The sequence below is a fragment of the Nansenia antarctica genome (assembly GCF_963989245.1).
Source record: "Nansenia antarctica genome assembly, chromosome: 19".
Lineage (NCBI taxonomy): Eukaryota > Metazoa > Chordata > Actinopteri > Argentiniformes > Microstomatidae > Nansenia > Nansenia antarctica.
Window position 1 is genome coordinate 8403433 of NC_137692.1, and position 17067 is coordinate 8420499.

Consider the following 17067-nt stretch of genomic DNA (forward strand, 5'->3'; position numbering starts at 1 on the left):
GGATGAGGGAGGTATGTTGGGGTAGAGGGGATGAGGGAGGTATGTTGGGGTAGAGGGGATGAGGGAGGTATGTTGGGGTAGAGGGGATGAGGGAGGTATGTTGGGGCAGAGGGGATGAGGGAGGTATGTTGGGGTAGAGAGGGAGGTATGTTGAGGTAGAGGGGATGAGGGAGGTATGTTGGGGCAGAGGGGATGAGGGAGGTATGTTGGGGCAGAGGGGATGAGGGAGGTATGTTGGGGCAGAGGGGATGAGGGAGGTATGTTGGGGCAGAGGGGATGAGGGAGGTATGTTGGGGTAGAGGGGATGAGGGAGGTATGTTGGGGCAGAGGGGATGAGGGAGGTATGTTTGGGTAGAGGGGGTGAGGGAGGTATGTTGGGGCAGAGGGGATGAGGGAGGTATGTTGGGGTAGAGGGGATGAGGGAGGTATGTTGGGGTAGAGGGGATGAGGGAGGTATGTTGGGGTAGAGGGGATGAGGGAGGTATGTTGGGGCAGAGGGGATGAGGGAGGTATGTTGGGGTAGAGGGGATGAGGGAGGTATGTTGGGGTAGAGGGGATGAGGGAGGTATGTTTTGGCAGAGGGGATGAGGGAGGTATGTTGGGGTAGAGGGGATGAGGGAGGTATGTTGGGGTAGAGGGGATGAGGGAGGTATGTTGGGGTAGAGGGGATGAGGGAGGTATGTTGGGGTAGAGGGGATGAGGGAGGTATGTTGGGGCAGAGGGGATGAGGGAGGTATGTTGGGGTAGAGGGGATGAGGGAGGTATGTTGGGGCAGAGGGGATGAGGGAGGTATGTTGGGGCAGAGGGGATGAGGGAGGTATGTTGGGGCAGAGGGGATGAGGGAGGTATGTTGGGGTAGAGGGGATGAGGGAGGTATGTTGGGGCAGAGGGGATGAGGGAGGTATGTTGGGGTAAAGAGGATGAGGGAGGTATGTTGGGGTAGAGGGGATGAGGGAGGTATGTTGGGGCAGAGGGGATGAGGGAGGTATGTTGGGGCAGAGGGGATGAGGGAGGTATGTTGGGGCAGAGGGGATGAGGGAGGTATGTTGGGGCAGAGGGGATGAGGGAGGTATGTTGGGGCAGAGGGGATGAGGGAGGTATGTTGAGGTAGAGGGGATGAGGGAGGTATGTTGGGGTAGAGGGGATGAGGGAGGTATGTTGGGGCAGAGGGGATGAGGGAGGTATGTTGGGGTAGAGGGGATGAGGGAGGTATGTTGGGGCAGAGGGGATGAGGGAGGTATGTTGGGGCAGAGGGGATGAGGGAGGTATGTTGGGGCAGAGGGGATGAGGGAGGTATGTTGGGGCAGAGGGGATGAGGGAGGTATGTTGGGGCAGAGGGGATGAGGGAGGTATGCTGGGGTAGAGGGGATGAGGGAGGTATGTTGGGGTAGAGGGGATGAGGGAGGTATGTTGGGGCAGAGGGGATGAGGGAGGTATGTTGGGGTAGAGGGGATGAGGGAGGTATGTTGGGGTAGAGGGGATGAGGGAGGTATGTTGGGGCAGAGGGGATGAGGGAGGTATGTTGGGGTAGAGGGGATGAGGGAGGTATGTTGGGGCAGAGGGGATGAGGGAGGTATGTTGGGGCAGAGGGGATGAGGGAGGTATGTTGGGGTAAAGAGGATGAGGGAGGTATGTTGGGGCAGAGGGGATGAGGGAGGTATGTTGGGGTAGAGGGGATGAGGGAGGTATGTTGGGGCAGAGGGGATGAGGGAGGTATGTTGGGGTAGAGGGGATGAGGGAGGTATGTTGGGGTAGAGGGGATGAGGGAGGTATGTTGGGGCAGAGGGGATGAGGGAGGTATGTTGGGGTAGAGGGGATGAGGGAGGTATGTTGGGGTAGAGGGGATGAGGGAGGTATGTTGGGGTAGAGGGGATGAGGGAGGTATGTTGGGGCAGAGGGGATGAGGGAGGTATGTTGGGGCAGAGGGGATGAGGGAGGTATGTTGAGGTAGAGGGGATGAGGGAGGTATGTTGGGGCAGAGGGGATGAGGGAGGTATGTTGGGGTAGAGGGGGTGAGGGAGGTATGTTTGGGCAGAGGGGATGAGGGAGGTATATTGGGGCAGAGGGGATGAGGGAGGTATGTTGGGGCAGAGGGGATGAGGGAGGTATATTGGGGCAGAGGGGATGAGGGAGGTATGTTGGGGTAGAGGGGATGAGGGAGGTATGTTGGGGCAGAGGGGATGAGGGAGGTATGTTGGGGTAGAGGGGATGAGGGAGGTATGTTGGGGCAGAGGGGATGAGGGAGGTATGTTGGGGTAGAGGGGATGAGGGAGGTATGTTGGGGCAGAGGGGATGAGGGAGGTATGTTGGGGCAGAGGGGATGAGGGAGGTATGTTGGGGTAGAGGGGATGAGGGAGGTATGTTGGGGCAGAGGGGATGAGGGAGGTATGTTGGGGTAGAGGGGGTGAGGGAGGTATGTTGGGGTAGAGGGGATGAGGGAGGTATGTTGGGGTAGAGGGGATGAGGGAGGTATGTTGGGGTAGAGGGGATGAGGGAGGTATGTTGGGGCAGAGGGGATGAGGGAGGTATGTTGGGGCAGAGGGGATGAGGGAGGTATGTTGGGGCAGAGGGGATGAGGGAGGTATGTTGGGGTAGAGGGGATGAGGGAGGTATGTTGGGGCAGAGGGGATGAGGGAGGTATGTTGGGGCAGAGGGGATGAGGGAGGTATGTTGGGGCAGAGGGGATGAGGGAGGTATGTTGGGGCAGAGGGGATGAGGGAGGTATGTTGGGGCAGAGGGGATGAGGGAGGTATGTTGGGGCAGAGGGGATGAGGGAGGTATGTTGGGGCAGAGGGGATGAGGGAGGTATGTTGGGGTAGAGGGGGTGAGGGAGGTATGTTGGGGTAGAGGGGATGAGGGGGGTATGTTGGGGCAGAGGGGATGAGGGAGGTATGTTGGGGCAGAGGGGATGAGGGAGGTATGTTGGGGTAGAGGGGATGAGGGAGGTATGTTGGGGTAGAGGGGATGAGGGAGGTATGTTGGGGCAGAGGGGATGAGGGAGGTATGTTGGGGCAGAGGGGATGAGGGAGGTATGTTGGGGCAGAGGGGATGAGGGAGGTATGTTGGGGCAGAGGGGATGAGGGAGGTATGTTGGGGCAAAGGGGATGAGGGAGGTATGTTGGGGTAGAGGGGATGAGGGAGGTATAGTGAGGGGGGGTGCTAAGGGAGAGATATGAGGAAGTAGAATGGACGGAGGTAGTGAGGGAGAGGCTGCTGAAAGAGAGGGGTAACGACCTCCCTCCCTCTTGGGATTCCACACACTCAAGACCCAAAGTTCACTGTCATACGTGTTGATAGCCGTTTGTTTGTTCGCCCATGCATGTCATTGGTCATCCTTCTATTCATTTCGGGGAAGCCTAGAAATAAAATATAAAGTATTGACATTTTAATGAAATATTTGTTTCGAAAAAAATATGTTGTCGCAAAGTGAACATGATCCATTTTGAGAAACTTTCCATCATTATCTTCTTACCAGTATTTTTCATTAGAAGCTGTTAATGTCACCCTTTGAAAATGCCTGTCGCTTATTGTATACAGGAAATGAACAAGCCCACTTTCACAAGAACCAGAAGGTTTGTTCTGGATCATTGTGACAAGCGAGGCACATGGAGGCATGTGCAGTTCTGTAAACAGGGATACACAGACACCATTTCTCATGCCAATATTTCCATTAGCTTGAATCCAGCAACCACAAATCAAGTCCAGCGAAGGCAATTCATTAGAAACGGTTAAAGTTGTCCAATATTATTCCCAAGATAATTAAAAGAGGATAATCGTGGACAATTTGATAGTGTACACAGGGATTCTACTGAGATAGTTTTCCAGAGTGTTCCCCAGTAAAATGAGACTAGCTGAATAATGGGCTGGTATGAATCATTAACTCCATCAGTGAGACATTTTAGTGGGCCTCTCTATGGGTTGCCAGATGGTGGTGCTCATGTCAGGCTGGGCCGAGGCTCGGGGCCAGCTGCAGATAGCTCTGTTGATGGGAGCCATGTTTCACCACTCACCTTTATCCTCTTCAGCCGGAGGTTTAGCTTTGAGTTCTGTTGGTTTGTAACCTAGCGAAGGCTCCCATAAATTCCAGTACCAATGGTTCAAGTTATGACTGAGCACTCGATGAACTAGATTGCAAGTTAGAGCATCGAATGAGCCATCGCGCTATGAGGGATGAACATTTGTGTCACGTTTCCTTTTGCATCATGTGGGTTATGAAGCTTTCTCTAGTACAGTAGTCGGCTGGCTTGGGTAAACGTGGGCGGGGGGGGTGTTCATGGTAAACAACGGTAGTTGTTTGCCTTCCTGTCTGCGGTCACCTTGGCTTTATGACCGCCATTCTGCAATGTGCCATCCTGCTCCTAGCTTCGGCTCACTGGGCATGGCAACACTAATCACCTATCTGAGAGCTACTCTGGTCCGCACTAACCGCTTTATTATGACCCAAAGACACAGGACCGGTAGTGTACTCTAGGCAGCTATTATATTAGGACATGTGATCAACACTACAATATATGGGGATTTCTTTTTCTCTTAAGTTACTATGGGGGAGAATACCATTGAGGTGTTCTTATAATCACATTGTATGTTATCACTGCATTTACTCTGGCGAGTAAGAGTTTTTTTTATTATTATTACATTTTTTGGCGTCTCCAAGATAAGACTAAGGACATTTAAACTGTTTTAAAACCGAATGGAAAATTGATACACATAAGTTTGCTTTTTCTACCTTATGCTTTGAAATGTACAGCCACCCACTGTTATAATCATTAACAAAAGAAAACACATCTAAATCTAAGCAGTGACATCTGTGTTGGTACTTTATTGCACTCGGTCTGTAGAGGAAACTCTCAGAGATATTTCATTATTCTGTTGCCCTTGGCACCCCGACATCCTCTGCTTGCAACAATCCCCACATCTGCAACTGATATCGCAATTACTTTTATGCAGGAAGGCTTTTTTGAAGAAAGCATAAAGCCGGGGGAAAACGAGAGAGGCTTGACCTGGAGATAGAATGGAGTATTGGAGTGTCTCAGGATGTACAGCAACTGTATGTCAAAGACCTAATGCCAAACAGAGGATGTTCACACAGCAGATAATGAACCATTTAAATTATGCATTTTACATAGTTTTTCTGTCCATGCAGCAACTACAGTACGAGAGCTTTTTCTGCTTGAGGGTTTGTAACTTTGGATATATATTGTATTCATATTTCATGTCGCCTCTTGCGAGTTAGGATGCCATCTTGTGGCTGGTAAACACTATTTTTCATTAGACAAGATTGTTAATTCCATTCCAGCTCAACACATGAATACAGGCAATCAACTGAAATACAGCTCATTTAGTTGTTTTTTTTTACAAAAGGACCACCGTTTTCTATGATAGCTTTACAATTCAGGAACTGAATTTTGGTAAAAATGCAACTGAACACAATACTGTAGAAAACATAAAGTATGTCTATACCAGGGCTAATTTTCTATTATCATTTTCTTCATTTTCAATTCAACCACACATTTTACTGTAGTTTGATTAGTAAGAGAATTTACCTTTTGTTATATATATATGGTATATATATTTAGTAGTGCTGTGAATCTCTTTGGCTTTTACTCATATTACTATCAGCACCACTAATGATGGACAGTTTAAGCTCTTCCATTAAACATAAAGACAAACATGGAAGAAGGGAATTTGTTTTTATCCCCATTTCCCATTCAGCGTTTTATAATGAAGCACAAAACTAGCCTCAAGCTAATTTTCCACAGCACACAGGTTTGATTTTCTCACAGAGAAAAGTTTCCACAGAGCGAGACCCCTGCTGTCCTGTTTGTTTAGGTGTGTGCTGATTAGAAGTTCCCATGCTGGGTATCTTAGCACACAGTGGGCATGAAACGTGACATGTCTTTACAGTGACTGGAGCCGCAGCTCTCTCCCTCTCCCCCACTACCTCAGTGCTTAATGGCGTTGTTATCCAAGCACGCACTTTGTCCTCCTCCATCTCTCCACCCTGACCCCCCTCCTCCTCACTTTGGCATGCAGTCTTCATTAACACAGGTCGTAACACATGACATAAACGCTCTCCTTCCGGGGGCTGACAGTCCATCCAGATGGACGGCCCATTTGAAAAACACAGTACAGTTTTACTGTTGCCATTCATTAGCAAAGAGACATTTTAAATGGGGGGGCAAGATCCAGCCTGTCTGTATAATGATGTTTCAAAGGGCATTTTTGGAATATTGAATAACATACAACATCTGTTTTTGATGGCCTCTTACTTTACAGAAATAACATAAAGCGTCAGGTTGGTTTTAATGTGCAGGTCTTTAATGAGCTGGTGTAGGGTGAGCGCTTTCATGGTCGCTCGTGTGGATTAGCGTTTATGGCCCGTGCCTGTGGTAATGATGGCTCTTCTCCTAGACTGTGACATTTTTGTTGTGTTTCTTTTATAGGACTCGCTGAGCCCAAGGCCCAAGGCCCGTATTGGTGGCTACAGACGCACCCCGTCGACAGGGCCCCCCGTTTTACAGTCCCAGGATCTGGCAATAAAAGGGGAAATGGAGAATCATACGGCGGGAGTGACAGAAGGGATCCATCTGAACTGCAGCACGTTCTCCAGGCACGACTTCATCTTCACCCTCATCCCTGTGGTCTACGGCTGTAACTTTGTCATCGGCATCGTGGGCAACAGCATGGTGGTGGCCGTCATCTACCGCTACATGAAGCTCAAAACGGTGGCCAACGTGTTTGTGCTCAACCTGGCCGTGTCCGACCTCACCTTCCTCATCACCCTCCCCATGTGGGCCACCTTCACGGCCACGGGGTACCAGTGGCCTTTCGGGGGCTTCTTGTGCAAGGCCAGCGCCGGCCTGGTCATCTTCAACCTTTACACCAGCATCTTCTTCCTCACCGCCCTCAGCATCGACCGTTACCTGGCCATCGTGCACCCTGTCCGCTCTCGCCGGCGCCGCACGCTGGTGTACGCCCGCATCACCTGCGTGCTGATCTGGCTGTTCGCCTTCCTGCTGAGCGTGCCCACCGCGCTGACGCGGGACGTCCTCCAGATCCAGAACTACAACACCACGGTGTGCGGCATCCTGCACTCCAGGGACCTCCGCCACGTGCTGGTGACCATCAACCTGATGAAGAGCCTCCTGGGCTTCCTGGTGCCCTTCCTCATCATCATCACCTGCTACTGCCTGATTGGCCAGGCGCTGCTGGGCGCGCGCAGCATCCAGAAGAGCACGCGCTCGCGGGACGACGAGGTGCTGCGCATGCTGGCGGCGGCCGTGCTGGCCTTCTTCCTGTGCTGGGCGCCACACCAGGTGTTCCACTTCATGGAGACGCTGGCCCAGCTGAAGGTGCTGTCAGACTGCACCATCCTGGACGTCATCGACACGGCCATGCCTTTCACCATCTGCATCGCCTTCCTCAACAGCTGCATCAACCCCATCCTCTACGGCTTTGTGGGACAGAACTTCCGTAAGAACCTGCTGCGTCTGTTGCGCTGCACCCCTGCCGGCCCCGGAGCCCACCCCAGCATCAGGTCCAAGATGAGCACCCTGTCTTACCGGCCCTCTGAGGCCTTGAGCCTCAAAGGCAAAAACAAGGACTTGTCTGACGTCAAGTGAGAGGAGACAGAGTGTGTAACCTTGCCCTCCCTGCTCTGTTAGTTGTGTGTTGAGAGGGTTTTGGAAGGTGGCACACCATGCTTTTAGAACCCCAACTGTATTACCAAGCACTGGACCATGTGTTGAACATGGCTGTAATGTTATATACAGAGGCATATACCTTTGTGTCCCAAATTAAATGAATGTGTCCATGAGACATTCACTGCCTTGCACAACATAGAGGTTGCTAACTGCTGTCAAAAATATGAAAAATAGGAATATCTCTGTTGCCATCATTATGTTTTTAATTATAAACATCACATTACATTACATCATATATATATATATATATAATATATATTGCTGTTTCACAAAACAAGAGATTAAAGTCACAACAACAGGAAGTCCTTGTTCAATGAGAAAATATTTGGTGGGTTTGCAGCTCTAGAACAAAAGTTGCATGATTTATTTTTTTAAAGTGAAATATGTTATCTTTTGCATTACATCCTTGTCTTCACACAGTAGCAGCTGTGCATTTATCCAACATTTGCTGGAATATCTGCCTTTGAACTGAGAAAATATGGGGTGGGAATACTCTTAATTATAACTTATTTGAGCTAACATGACACACTTTGGTATTATATTTATCCCTATTACATATTTTACCTTAGAAGACCTGATGTGGAAAACAACAAGGAAATCAATGATGCCAAAGCGTTAACAATGTCAGACTATCTGAGGTACGCCTGTCCAACTGTTCACTCTGCCTACCTATACACCCTCCTATGCTCAACCAAAGCCGCTTGTAGAGAGTGACTTGCTTGGCTGGTCAGTTTGTACAATAACAACAGATTTCCCTCTTTTGCCTGTAATTGTAAAACGCATGTTTGTAATCCTTGTGACTGTGTTCTGTTGTGCCAACACAAAGTGGCTATTCCTGTGATATTTTGTGCTCATAGTGGCATTGCCTTTGTATAGGGAGACTGGCAAATGTGGTAGTTTGAAATGTTAAATTTTGACTGGGAGAAATATATGATAGAAATGTGTATCATCAACACTCCAGGTAGGGTGATTCTTATCTATTCAGTGTTTATTTGTGGCGGTGTCTTTGTGGTATTTAAACATGTTGACATTTAATAGAGATTTTTTATATTCTGTAAGTGTACAGTTCATCGAAAAATATGTTTTGAATATATGAATAAAATGGAAAAGACAAATGCAAATCTACTCTTTTGTGATAGTTGTGCATTTCTTTGTAAAGTAATGTGAAAGTAATGTGAGTCACAATCACAATCATTCACACACCTCCTTTGAAAAGATGTCATAGGTGTCAAGATAATACTATATTATAATAATAATAATACTATTCCGACTGAGAGGGTCACAGGATCAGACCAAACCAAAGACCTTGGCTCAAGGCTTCCCGTCATGCTAAAACATATATGACTGGACTCAATCAGAGGTTAATTATTGAAGGAACATCATCTAGCAGTAGAACACTCCGGAACCCAAATTTAGACAAAAAAAGAACAGGTGCATATGCTTCTGTGGATATAGTACTGAGGAACGTGATATGCCATGGGCTGATGGACAGATTATGGGGATTGGTGGATTGAAGGAGGGTCCAGGTGTTATAAAGGCTAGCTGGAGCTGAGGTCCACCACACTGGAAACATGAAGGTCCTTCTGCTCTTGGGATTTGTGGCGGTCGCCTTGGCCGACGTGAAGCGGTTTGACGGGTAAAATCGGCCTTTTTTTCGTTTCACACTTAATTAATGTCTGGAAATTGCATAGCTGTTACTGTACTGAGACATGGTGAGATTACATGATTGAATTACCAAGAGAGGAGTGAACTCTCTTCGTTAAAAAAAATTCATATATTTCTACATGATGCATATGCCAAGTGTAAGTAATACATAGTTTGGAGGTGCATATTACTCTGTTTCACAGCAGATATATTGTGGAAAAAGACAGCAAAAAAGAAAAAGAAAAGCGAGTGAGTGAATATCTAAACAGTTGATTTAAGAAAGAGCCAATAACTGCTCTTCCTTCTTCTCTCCTGCATCACCAGGGAGAAAGTCTTCCGTCTGAGGCCCGTTCTTGACAAGCATGTGACCCTCATTAAAGACATGGCTAGCAGCATGGAGGTAGGATCCTTACGCACACGCAGCCTGCGCTCTTCTCACTCTACAGGGGTTCAATTGCTTTATTAGAGGTGATAGAACTCAAATTGGACTTTCAAATGTCATTCTGATCATTAGCATAATACTAGGCAATATCTGTGTAATCACGTCCAAATCCAAAGGTCATGGTAACTCCTTCCTATCCCAGTTCACCCCCATGGTTCTGCAAAATGACTGAAGTCAATGTTTAAATGGTTAACATCTACATAACAAATAATGTTGGAAAAATAAGATTTCTTATGACTTCTTGGAACTCCTCCCTTGGTTCCCACTGGTTCTTGATTGCTTTGGGTTATTATGAGGATGGGAGTGTTCAAGTGTGTGTGTGGCGCCATCTGCAGGTTATTATGAGGATGGGAGTGTTCAAGTGTGTGTGTGGCGCCATCTGCAGGTTGACTTCTGGAGCCCTGACAGCGCTGAGCTGGTGACCATCGACATTGACGTGGACATCCACGTGTCTGCTGTCCACACCGACATGGTGCTCACCATGCTGCAGCAGAGCGACATGGAGAACTAGTAAGACTCAAATACAGATACTACTGTACACCTCTCACCTGGTCTAATACATACTACTGTACACCTCTCACCTGGTCTAATAGATACTACTGTACACCTCTCACCTGGTCTAATACATACTACTGTACACCTCTCACCTGGTCTAATAGATACTACTGTACACCTCTCACCTGGTCTAATAGATACTACTGTACACCTCTCACCTGGTCTAATACATACTACTGTACACCTCTCACCTGGTCTAATACATAGTACATACTACTGTACACCTCTCACCTGGTCTAATACATACTACTGTACACCTCTCACCTGGTCTAATAGATACTACTGTACACCTCTCACCTGGTCTAATAGATACTACTGTACACCTCTCACCTGGTCTAATACAGATACTACTGTACACCTCTCACCTGGTCTAATAGATACTACTGTACACCTCTCACCTGGTCTAATAGATACTACTGTACACCTCTCACCTGGTCTAATACAGATACTACTGTACACCTCTCACCTGGTCTAATACAGATACTACTGTACACCTCTCACCTGGTCTAATAGATACTACTGTTCACCTCTCACCTGGTCTTCTGATTCCATCTGAATTGTGTCTATGTGTTTTGAGGTTGTGGTAGCCTAGTGGATAATGATCAGACTGGTGATCAGATGGTCATGAGTTCAAATCGCACCTGGGAAGACCACCACTAGTGTGCCCTTGAGTAAGGCACTTAACCCTAAATTATTCCAGGGAGAATGTCCCTGTAATCTTTAATTGTGCATGTTTTAGATAAAAGCATCTGCTAAATGGTAAAAAATATAATTTGTTAAATATAAATAATAATAATAATAATAATAATAGTAATAATAATAATAATAGTAATAATAATAATAATAATAATAATATCTTAGATTTATATAGCGCCTTTCTCAAACCCAAGGACGCTTAATACTTATATAATGTTACGACCTATTGATAAGTATAATCCTTGCACACCACCATTATGAATGAAATATAATAATGATGTAAGTAAAGCATATTAACCCTAATAATAATTGATCATGTATGGGTTCAGGCTCACCAGGTGACCTCTCTATAGGATCAGTGGGGTGATGGGGCTCTCTCTCTGTTCTCAGCGTCCTGATTGAGGATCTGCAGGTTGCCATGGCAGCCCAGCACGACAACAAGGAGATCAATCCCAGATCCCACAACTACATGAAGTACAACAGCTGGGACCAAGTAAGGGACTAGTCTCTCTCTCTCTCTCTCTCTCTCTCTCTCTCTCTCTCTCTCTCTCTCTCTCTCTCTCCCTCTCTCTACTCTCTCTCTCCTTCTCTCTCTCTCTACTCTCTCTCTCTACTCTCTCTCTCCCCCTCTCTCTCAACTCTATCTCTCCCCTTTCTCTCTCTTTCTCTCTACTCTATTGCTCCCCTTTCTCTCTCTCCCTGTTTCTCTCTACTCTATCTCTCCCCTTTCTCTCTTTCAACTCTCAACTTTCTATCTCGCTTTGTATCTCTCTCTCTCTCTGTCTCTCTCTCTCTTTTCTCTACCTCTCTTCCTGTCTCTGATCCATTCCTCCATGCTTGTGTTCAGATCCAGTCCTGGATCTCCTCTATCTCCACCTCCAACCCTGCCCTGATCAGCAGGCAGATGATCGGCAGCACCTACGAGGGACGCCCCATGAACGTCCTCAAGGTATCACTCACCTTTGAGATGAGCCTAGAATCAGATTGATGATGATGATGATGATGATGTATTGAAATGTCATTTGCTTTGGTACAGACCTGTTGACGTGTTGCTATCGATCTCTCCAAAACACACACAGATTGGTAAGCAGTCCGGCTCCACCAAGCCCTCTATCTTCCTGGACTGTGGCATCCACGCCAGGGAGTGGATTTCTACTGCCTTCTGCCAGTGGTTCGTCAAGGAGGTGAGGCCTTTGATTTAACACTAGAACAGCCGTGAGGGGTCATTTGTGAGTAAAGAAAATGTTTATATCTTACATCTTATCTTATATCTTATCTGACTTTTCCTAGATATGTGCGTTCTACCACCCAGTATCCTTACATTTTCGAAATCACATCAGGATAAGCTAGTATGAAGCTATTTTGCAATTTTTTCTGTGTAGGAAGCAGGCTAATTTACAAGTGGCCAACTAGTGGTCGTTGTGTGTAAATAGCAGCTTAGCATTGTAAACCTCTTTTAGTAGGTAAAAAAGGCACGGCTGTTCTAGTGTTAAACCCTTCCTTACACCGACCACACTTTTCCAGTCTAAAGCGATGTAGTATTGATGTAGTATTGATGTAGTATTGATGTAGTATTGTATTAAACCTCCTTCATTCTTCCTCAGGCCCTGTCCACCTATGGCAGTGATTCTCAGATGACCAGCCTGCTCGATGAGATGGATGTCTACGTCCTGCCAGTGTTCAACATCGACGGCTATGACTTCACCCACAAGAGTGTATGTTAACCATTCAACCTACCCGAATGCTTTGCTGTTCTATGATGTGACATAGTGCAGGTGTTCCAGTTTCTAAGGAAAGGTTCTATTATGCATTGAATATTTGGAGAGTGACAACCATAGTGGATGTCCACGACTCATTCTATGCGAGGACATTTTCGAAAAGGCATGTACACATTTGAATGACTCCTTCATTGTTGATCTGATTGTTGACGGTGTATTGATGAGTGTGAATCGGTATGTTCTGGAACCTGCAGGACAGGATGTGGAGGAAGACCCGCTCCAGGAAGTCTGGTTCCAGCTGCATTGGTGCTGATCCCAACAGGAACTTCAACGCCGGCTGGTGTAGTGAGTAGAACGAAGAACTAGTCCCAAAGAGTCTAATCATGACTCATTTGGAAAAGTAAATGGAAGTGGTATACCCACTTCAAGTAAAGCATAGCCTACCATCATCATGTCAGTATCTCGAAAACCTTGAACTCTGAACTCTGTGTGTTGGCAGCCATTGGAGCCTCCAGCTACCCCTGCAGTGATACCTTCTGTGGCTACACGCCTGAGTCCGAGATAGAGGTCAAGAACGTTGCCGACTTCATCCGCAAGAACAAGTCCACGATCAAGGCTTACCTCACCATCCACTCCTACTCTCAGCTGCTGCTCTTCCCCTACTCCTACACCTTCGACCTGGCTGAGCACCACAGCGAGCTGGTGAGTCACTGCACTGCAGCTGTCATACACAGGGTTCCCACGGGTCCTTGAAATCCTTGAAAAAAAAAGAAAAAAGAAAAAAATCAAGGCCTTAAAAGTTTTTGAAAATAGACATGGGTCATTGAAAGTTCTTGAATTCCCCCCCCCTCTCTCTCTCTCTCTCTCTCTCTCTCTCTCTCTCTCTAATATATATATATATATATATTCAAAATGTATACGTAATTATAGAGACCATCTAGTGTTCAAGCCTCTACATTCAAAAGCCTCTCTTTTTAAAAATTGTTTTGGTCTGTGAGCGGATAGTTTCTATTATATACATTCTCATCTAGATAATCTGATAGATCTGTCTCAAACTATGCCGCGTTGGGCACTGAATTTGAGGGAATTGAGTCTTGAAAGGTGCTTGAATTTGATGTTTTAGTGTGGGAACCCTGCATACAGACGAAGAGTTCTGCTTGTACTGGCTTTACTGAGTTACACTGAGCTTGAATGGACACTGACCAGTAAGATTGTGCAAGCACAGAATGTTCTTATGCTTTTGAAAAATTATTCCGGATATTCATCACTGGGGTTTCCTGCGCTGGTGAATATAGCAGCGAACGTATTTAATGAAATAATGTCATTTTCATTTGAAGTTAACCATCAGTCGGTTATCTTACTGTTGACCAAATGCTTCTGTTCAAACTAAGCATGGTAACATAATCTACTAAGACAAAAACTAACTAATGATACTATACGTTAACTGCACCATGTCAAGCAGGCTGGAATCTCCATGTGGGTTAATCTCTGAAATAGTTATGAGCTCTAACTACATACTCCTAGACCTCTCTCCCTCCAAATGGGCTTCCGCACCCGGCTAATTGAAGCAGCTATCTGAACACTTGTCCATTCATGGCTCTTATCTCCAGCCCAGACATAGGTACTTCTGTCATTCCCTGACTGCTTCTGCCATTTATCTTCCTCATGTAGGAGTCGACTGGTCCTTTTGCCACATACTTCCATACACATACACATACTTCCATACACATACACATACACATACTTACATACACATACTTCCATACACATACACATACACATACTTACATACACATACTTACATACACATACACATACACATACACATACTTACATACACATACACATACACATACACATACACATACACATACACATACTCCGTTCTAGCTATCACACCTTCTGTGCATCTCTACCTCTGTGACTTCATATTCACACTCGAAATGATAGGAACAAATGTTATTGTTTCCATTGTGACGTTGAGAAACATTGTTTGATTTCATTTTTTCTCTGCTATCAGTGTGTCTGCAATGAAAGTTCTATATTTTAGTGGGTTGTAATATCCTGTCGGCAATTATCTCATACTGTTGTCTCTGTGTCCTAGCTGAGTGTGGCTGAAGGAGCTTCCAAGGCTCTGCGCAGTCTGTATGGCACCCAGTACACCAGCGGCCCTGGCGCTGCCACTATCTGTGAGTACAACACACCTATCACTAAGCCACGCCCCCTAGTATAATGGTCCTATCACTAAGCCACGCCCCCTAGTATAATGGTCCTATCACTAAGCCACGCCCCCTTTGAACACTCGGACAAACAAACAACGCTTCACTGACAGTGACTGACTGACCGACCGTGACTGAATGACATTCAATGACTTACAATGGCAGGAGTTGGCAAATTTCTGATTTCTGATTTACCACAGCAAGTAAATTACATGTTTTTTTAAAGATGACAATAATATTTTGTCTAGAAGCGTTTCGCCATCAGATATTCTTAGTTTTCAGTCACGTGACTGGCGCAGAGCCCTGGGGGCCGTTCCACTAAAGTGGATTAGTATATCGGCGATTTAAATAAATCAGGCGATCAGGCAACTCGGGATTGGAATTCAAGCCTCAGGTGATTCCTCGAACGAGGATCAGGCTTATGTCATCAGTGTTCACAGAACACCGGCTTAGAAATCCTCGATATGGGCGCGTGCACGCAGACATAAAGAGCCCCGAAGAGTCGATCTGTCGAAATGAAGATACTCCACTCTGCAGGGGTCCTACATTCCGAATTATTGATCTTTATGAAGACGGAAAAATAAGATGTAAAATTAACAAGGCGAGGGAAATGGTTTGGCAAGAAATTGCTGACCGATTACTAATAAGACACTTGAGGAACTGTCGTTCGGGATGTAGTTTACGCCTGTGAGCCTTTTTTGACGCACGCATTACCTTAGCCAGCCTGTAAGTCTGCTCGGGACCAGGCTAATTATATCTGACTCAGAAGGATAGGTTGCATAGCATAGCAACCAAGCAGCGAATTATTTGAGCCACATTGATGGAACCGACCGCAAGCTTATTTAAACCTTATTTAAACCAACCCAGGGTCGTCTCCTCGTAGGTTAGTGCACCCGATTGCACAGCAACTATCTAGCATTTTGTCAAACAACTAACTACTTGGTAAAAACCTGGAAATAGCTGGCAGGCAGCGGAAGAAAGATTTGTTTTGCCCGCCAGGTGGCCGTTCCTATAAGAATTTGACATCACGTGAAAACTATGAATTAGCGAGTTGTTTGTCCGAGTTTTCTGCCTGTAGTGACTTTTGCTGTGATATGATTGGACAATTTCTATTTGGGGCGTGGCTTAGCGATAGGTCCATTCTTACGACAAGAGGAAGTAGGACATCGAAAAGGAAGCATCTTTAATGCTTTAATGAGTTCAGCGACTTTACGGATTAGCTAAAAGTGTGCTAAAATTGTTCAACTGCTTTGTTTGATACTCTATATTCTGTCCCTCTAGACACATTAGCTTCCGTCTGTCGTTTGCTCAGCTTATTGTAAATGATGTATTTCTCTGTTCAAAGACCCCGCTGCCGGGGGCTCTGACGACTGGGCCTACGACCTGGGGGTGAAGTACTCCTACACCTTCGAGCTGCGTGACACCGGGCGCTACGGCTTCCTGCTGCCCGAGTCTCAGATCAAGCCCACGTGTGAGGAGACCATGCTGGCTGTCAAGTACATTGCCGCCTACGTGCAGAAGAACCTCTACTAAGGAGGGACAACCAGAACCCCTGCCAACCACACATACCCGCCCCCCCCCCCTCCCCTCCCTCCCTCCCTCCCCTCCCTCCCTCCCTCCCCCCTCCCCTCCCTCCCTCCCTCCCCCACACCCGCTACCTCTCAGCGCTCTCGACCCCGTATCCATGGATACGCGGCACCACCCGCCTTGTTTTCTCACTGTGCATGACAGAATGTCAGGATGAGTGCAAACAATAAAACCAATGATCCGTTTCATCTCCGAATTCCTTGCTGAATCGAATAATGCTTTCTTGTTTTTTTAATAACAATGCGATATTTTAGAGATTAAACCATATTTAGGATCTTGGGTGTAGAAACTTGGAGACAGCAGAGCACAGCAGTGATTTTCGTAAAAAGCATTTCATCAAACATATTTCTGAAAAGTTAGTTCTATGATGTGACATATGATGTGTTTATAAATTCAGTTTTGCTCAGATTTAGAGTGTTATAGACTCTCAAGAAAATACAGTCAGACATTTCATCTAAACCTTCCTGAGCACCACGTTTACTGAATAAACACAGGCAGCAGTG

At 46.4% G+C, this 17067-nt stretch overlaps 2 protein-coding genes across 2 annotated transcripts; both read left to right on the forward strand.

Moving 5' to 3' along the window:
* Positions 1-6548: 6548 nt before the first annotated feature.
* Positions 6549-7622, forward strand: agtr1b (angiotensin II receptor, type 1b; the record flags this gene model as incomplete). Its single annotated transcript, XM_080548833.1, has 1 exon — positions 6549-7622. The coding sequence occupies one exon, from the start codon at positions 6549-6551 to the stop codon at positions 7620-7622; it is 1074 nt and encodes a 357-aa protein (XP_080404959.1).
* Positions 7623-9274: 1652 nt separating this feature from the next.
* cpb1 (carboxypeptidase B1 (tissue)) lies at positions 9275-16739 on the forward strand (the record flags this gene model as incomplete). The annotated part of the gene is made up of 11 exons (XM_080549299.1): positions 9275-9339; positions 9672-9747; positions 10175-10299; positions 11431-11533; positions 11888-11989; positions 12120-12224; positions 12645-12755; positions 13013-13103; positions 13258-13460; positions 14863-14947; positions 16323-16739. The coding sequence occupies 11 exons, from the start codon at positions 9275-9277 to the stop codon at positions 16508-16510; spliced, it is 1254 nt and encodes a 417-aa protein (XP_080405425.1). The 3' UTR covers positions 16511-16739.
* Between the last annotated feature and the right edge of the window lie 328 nt (positions 16740-17067).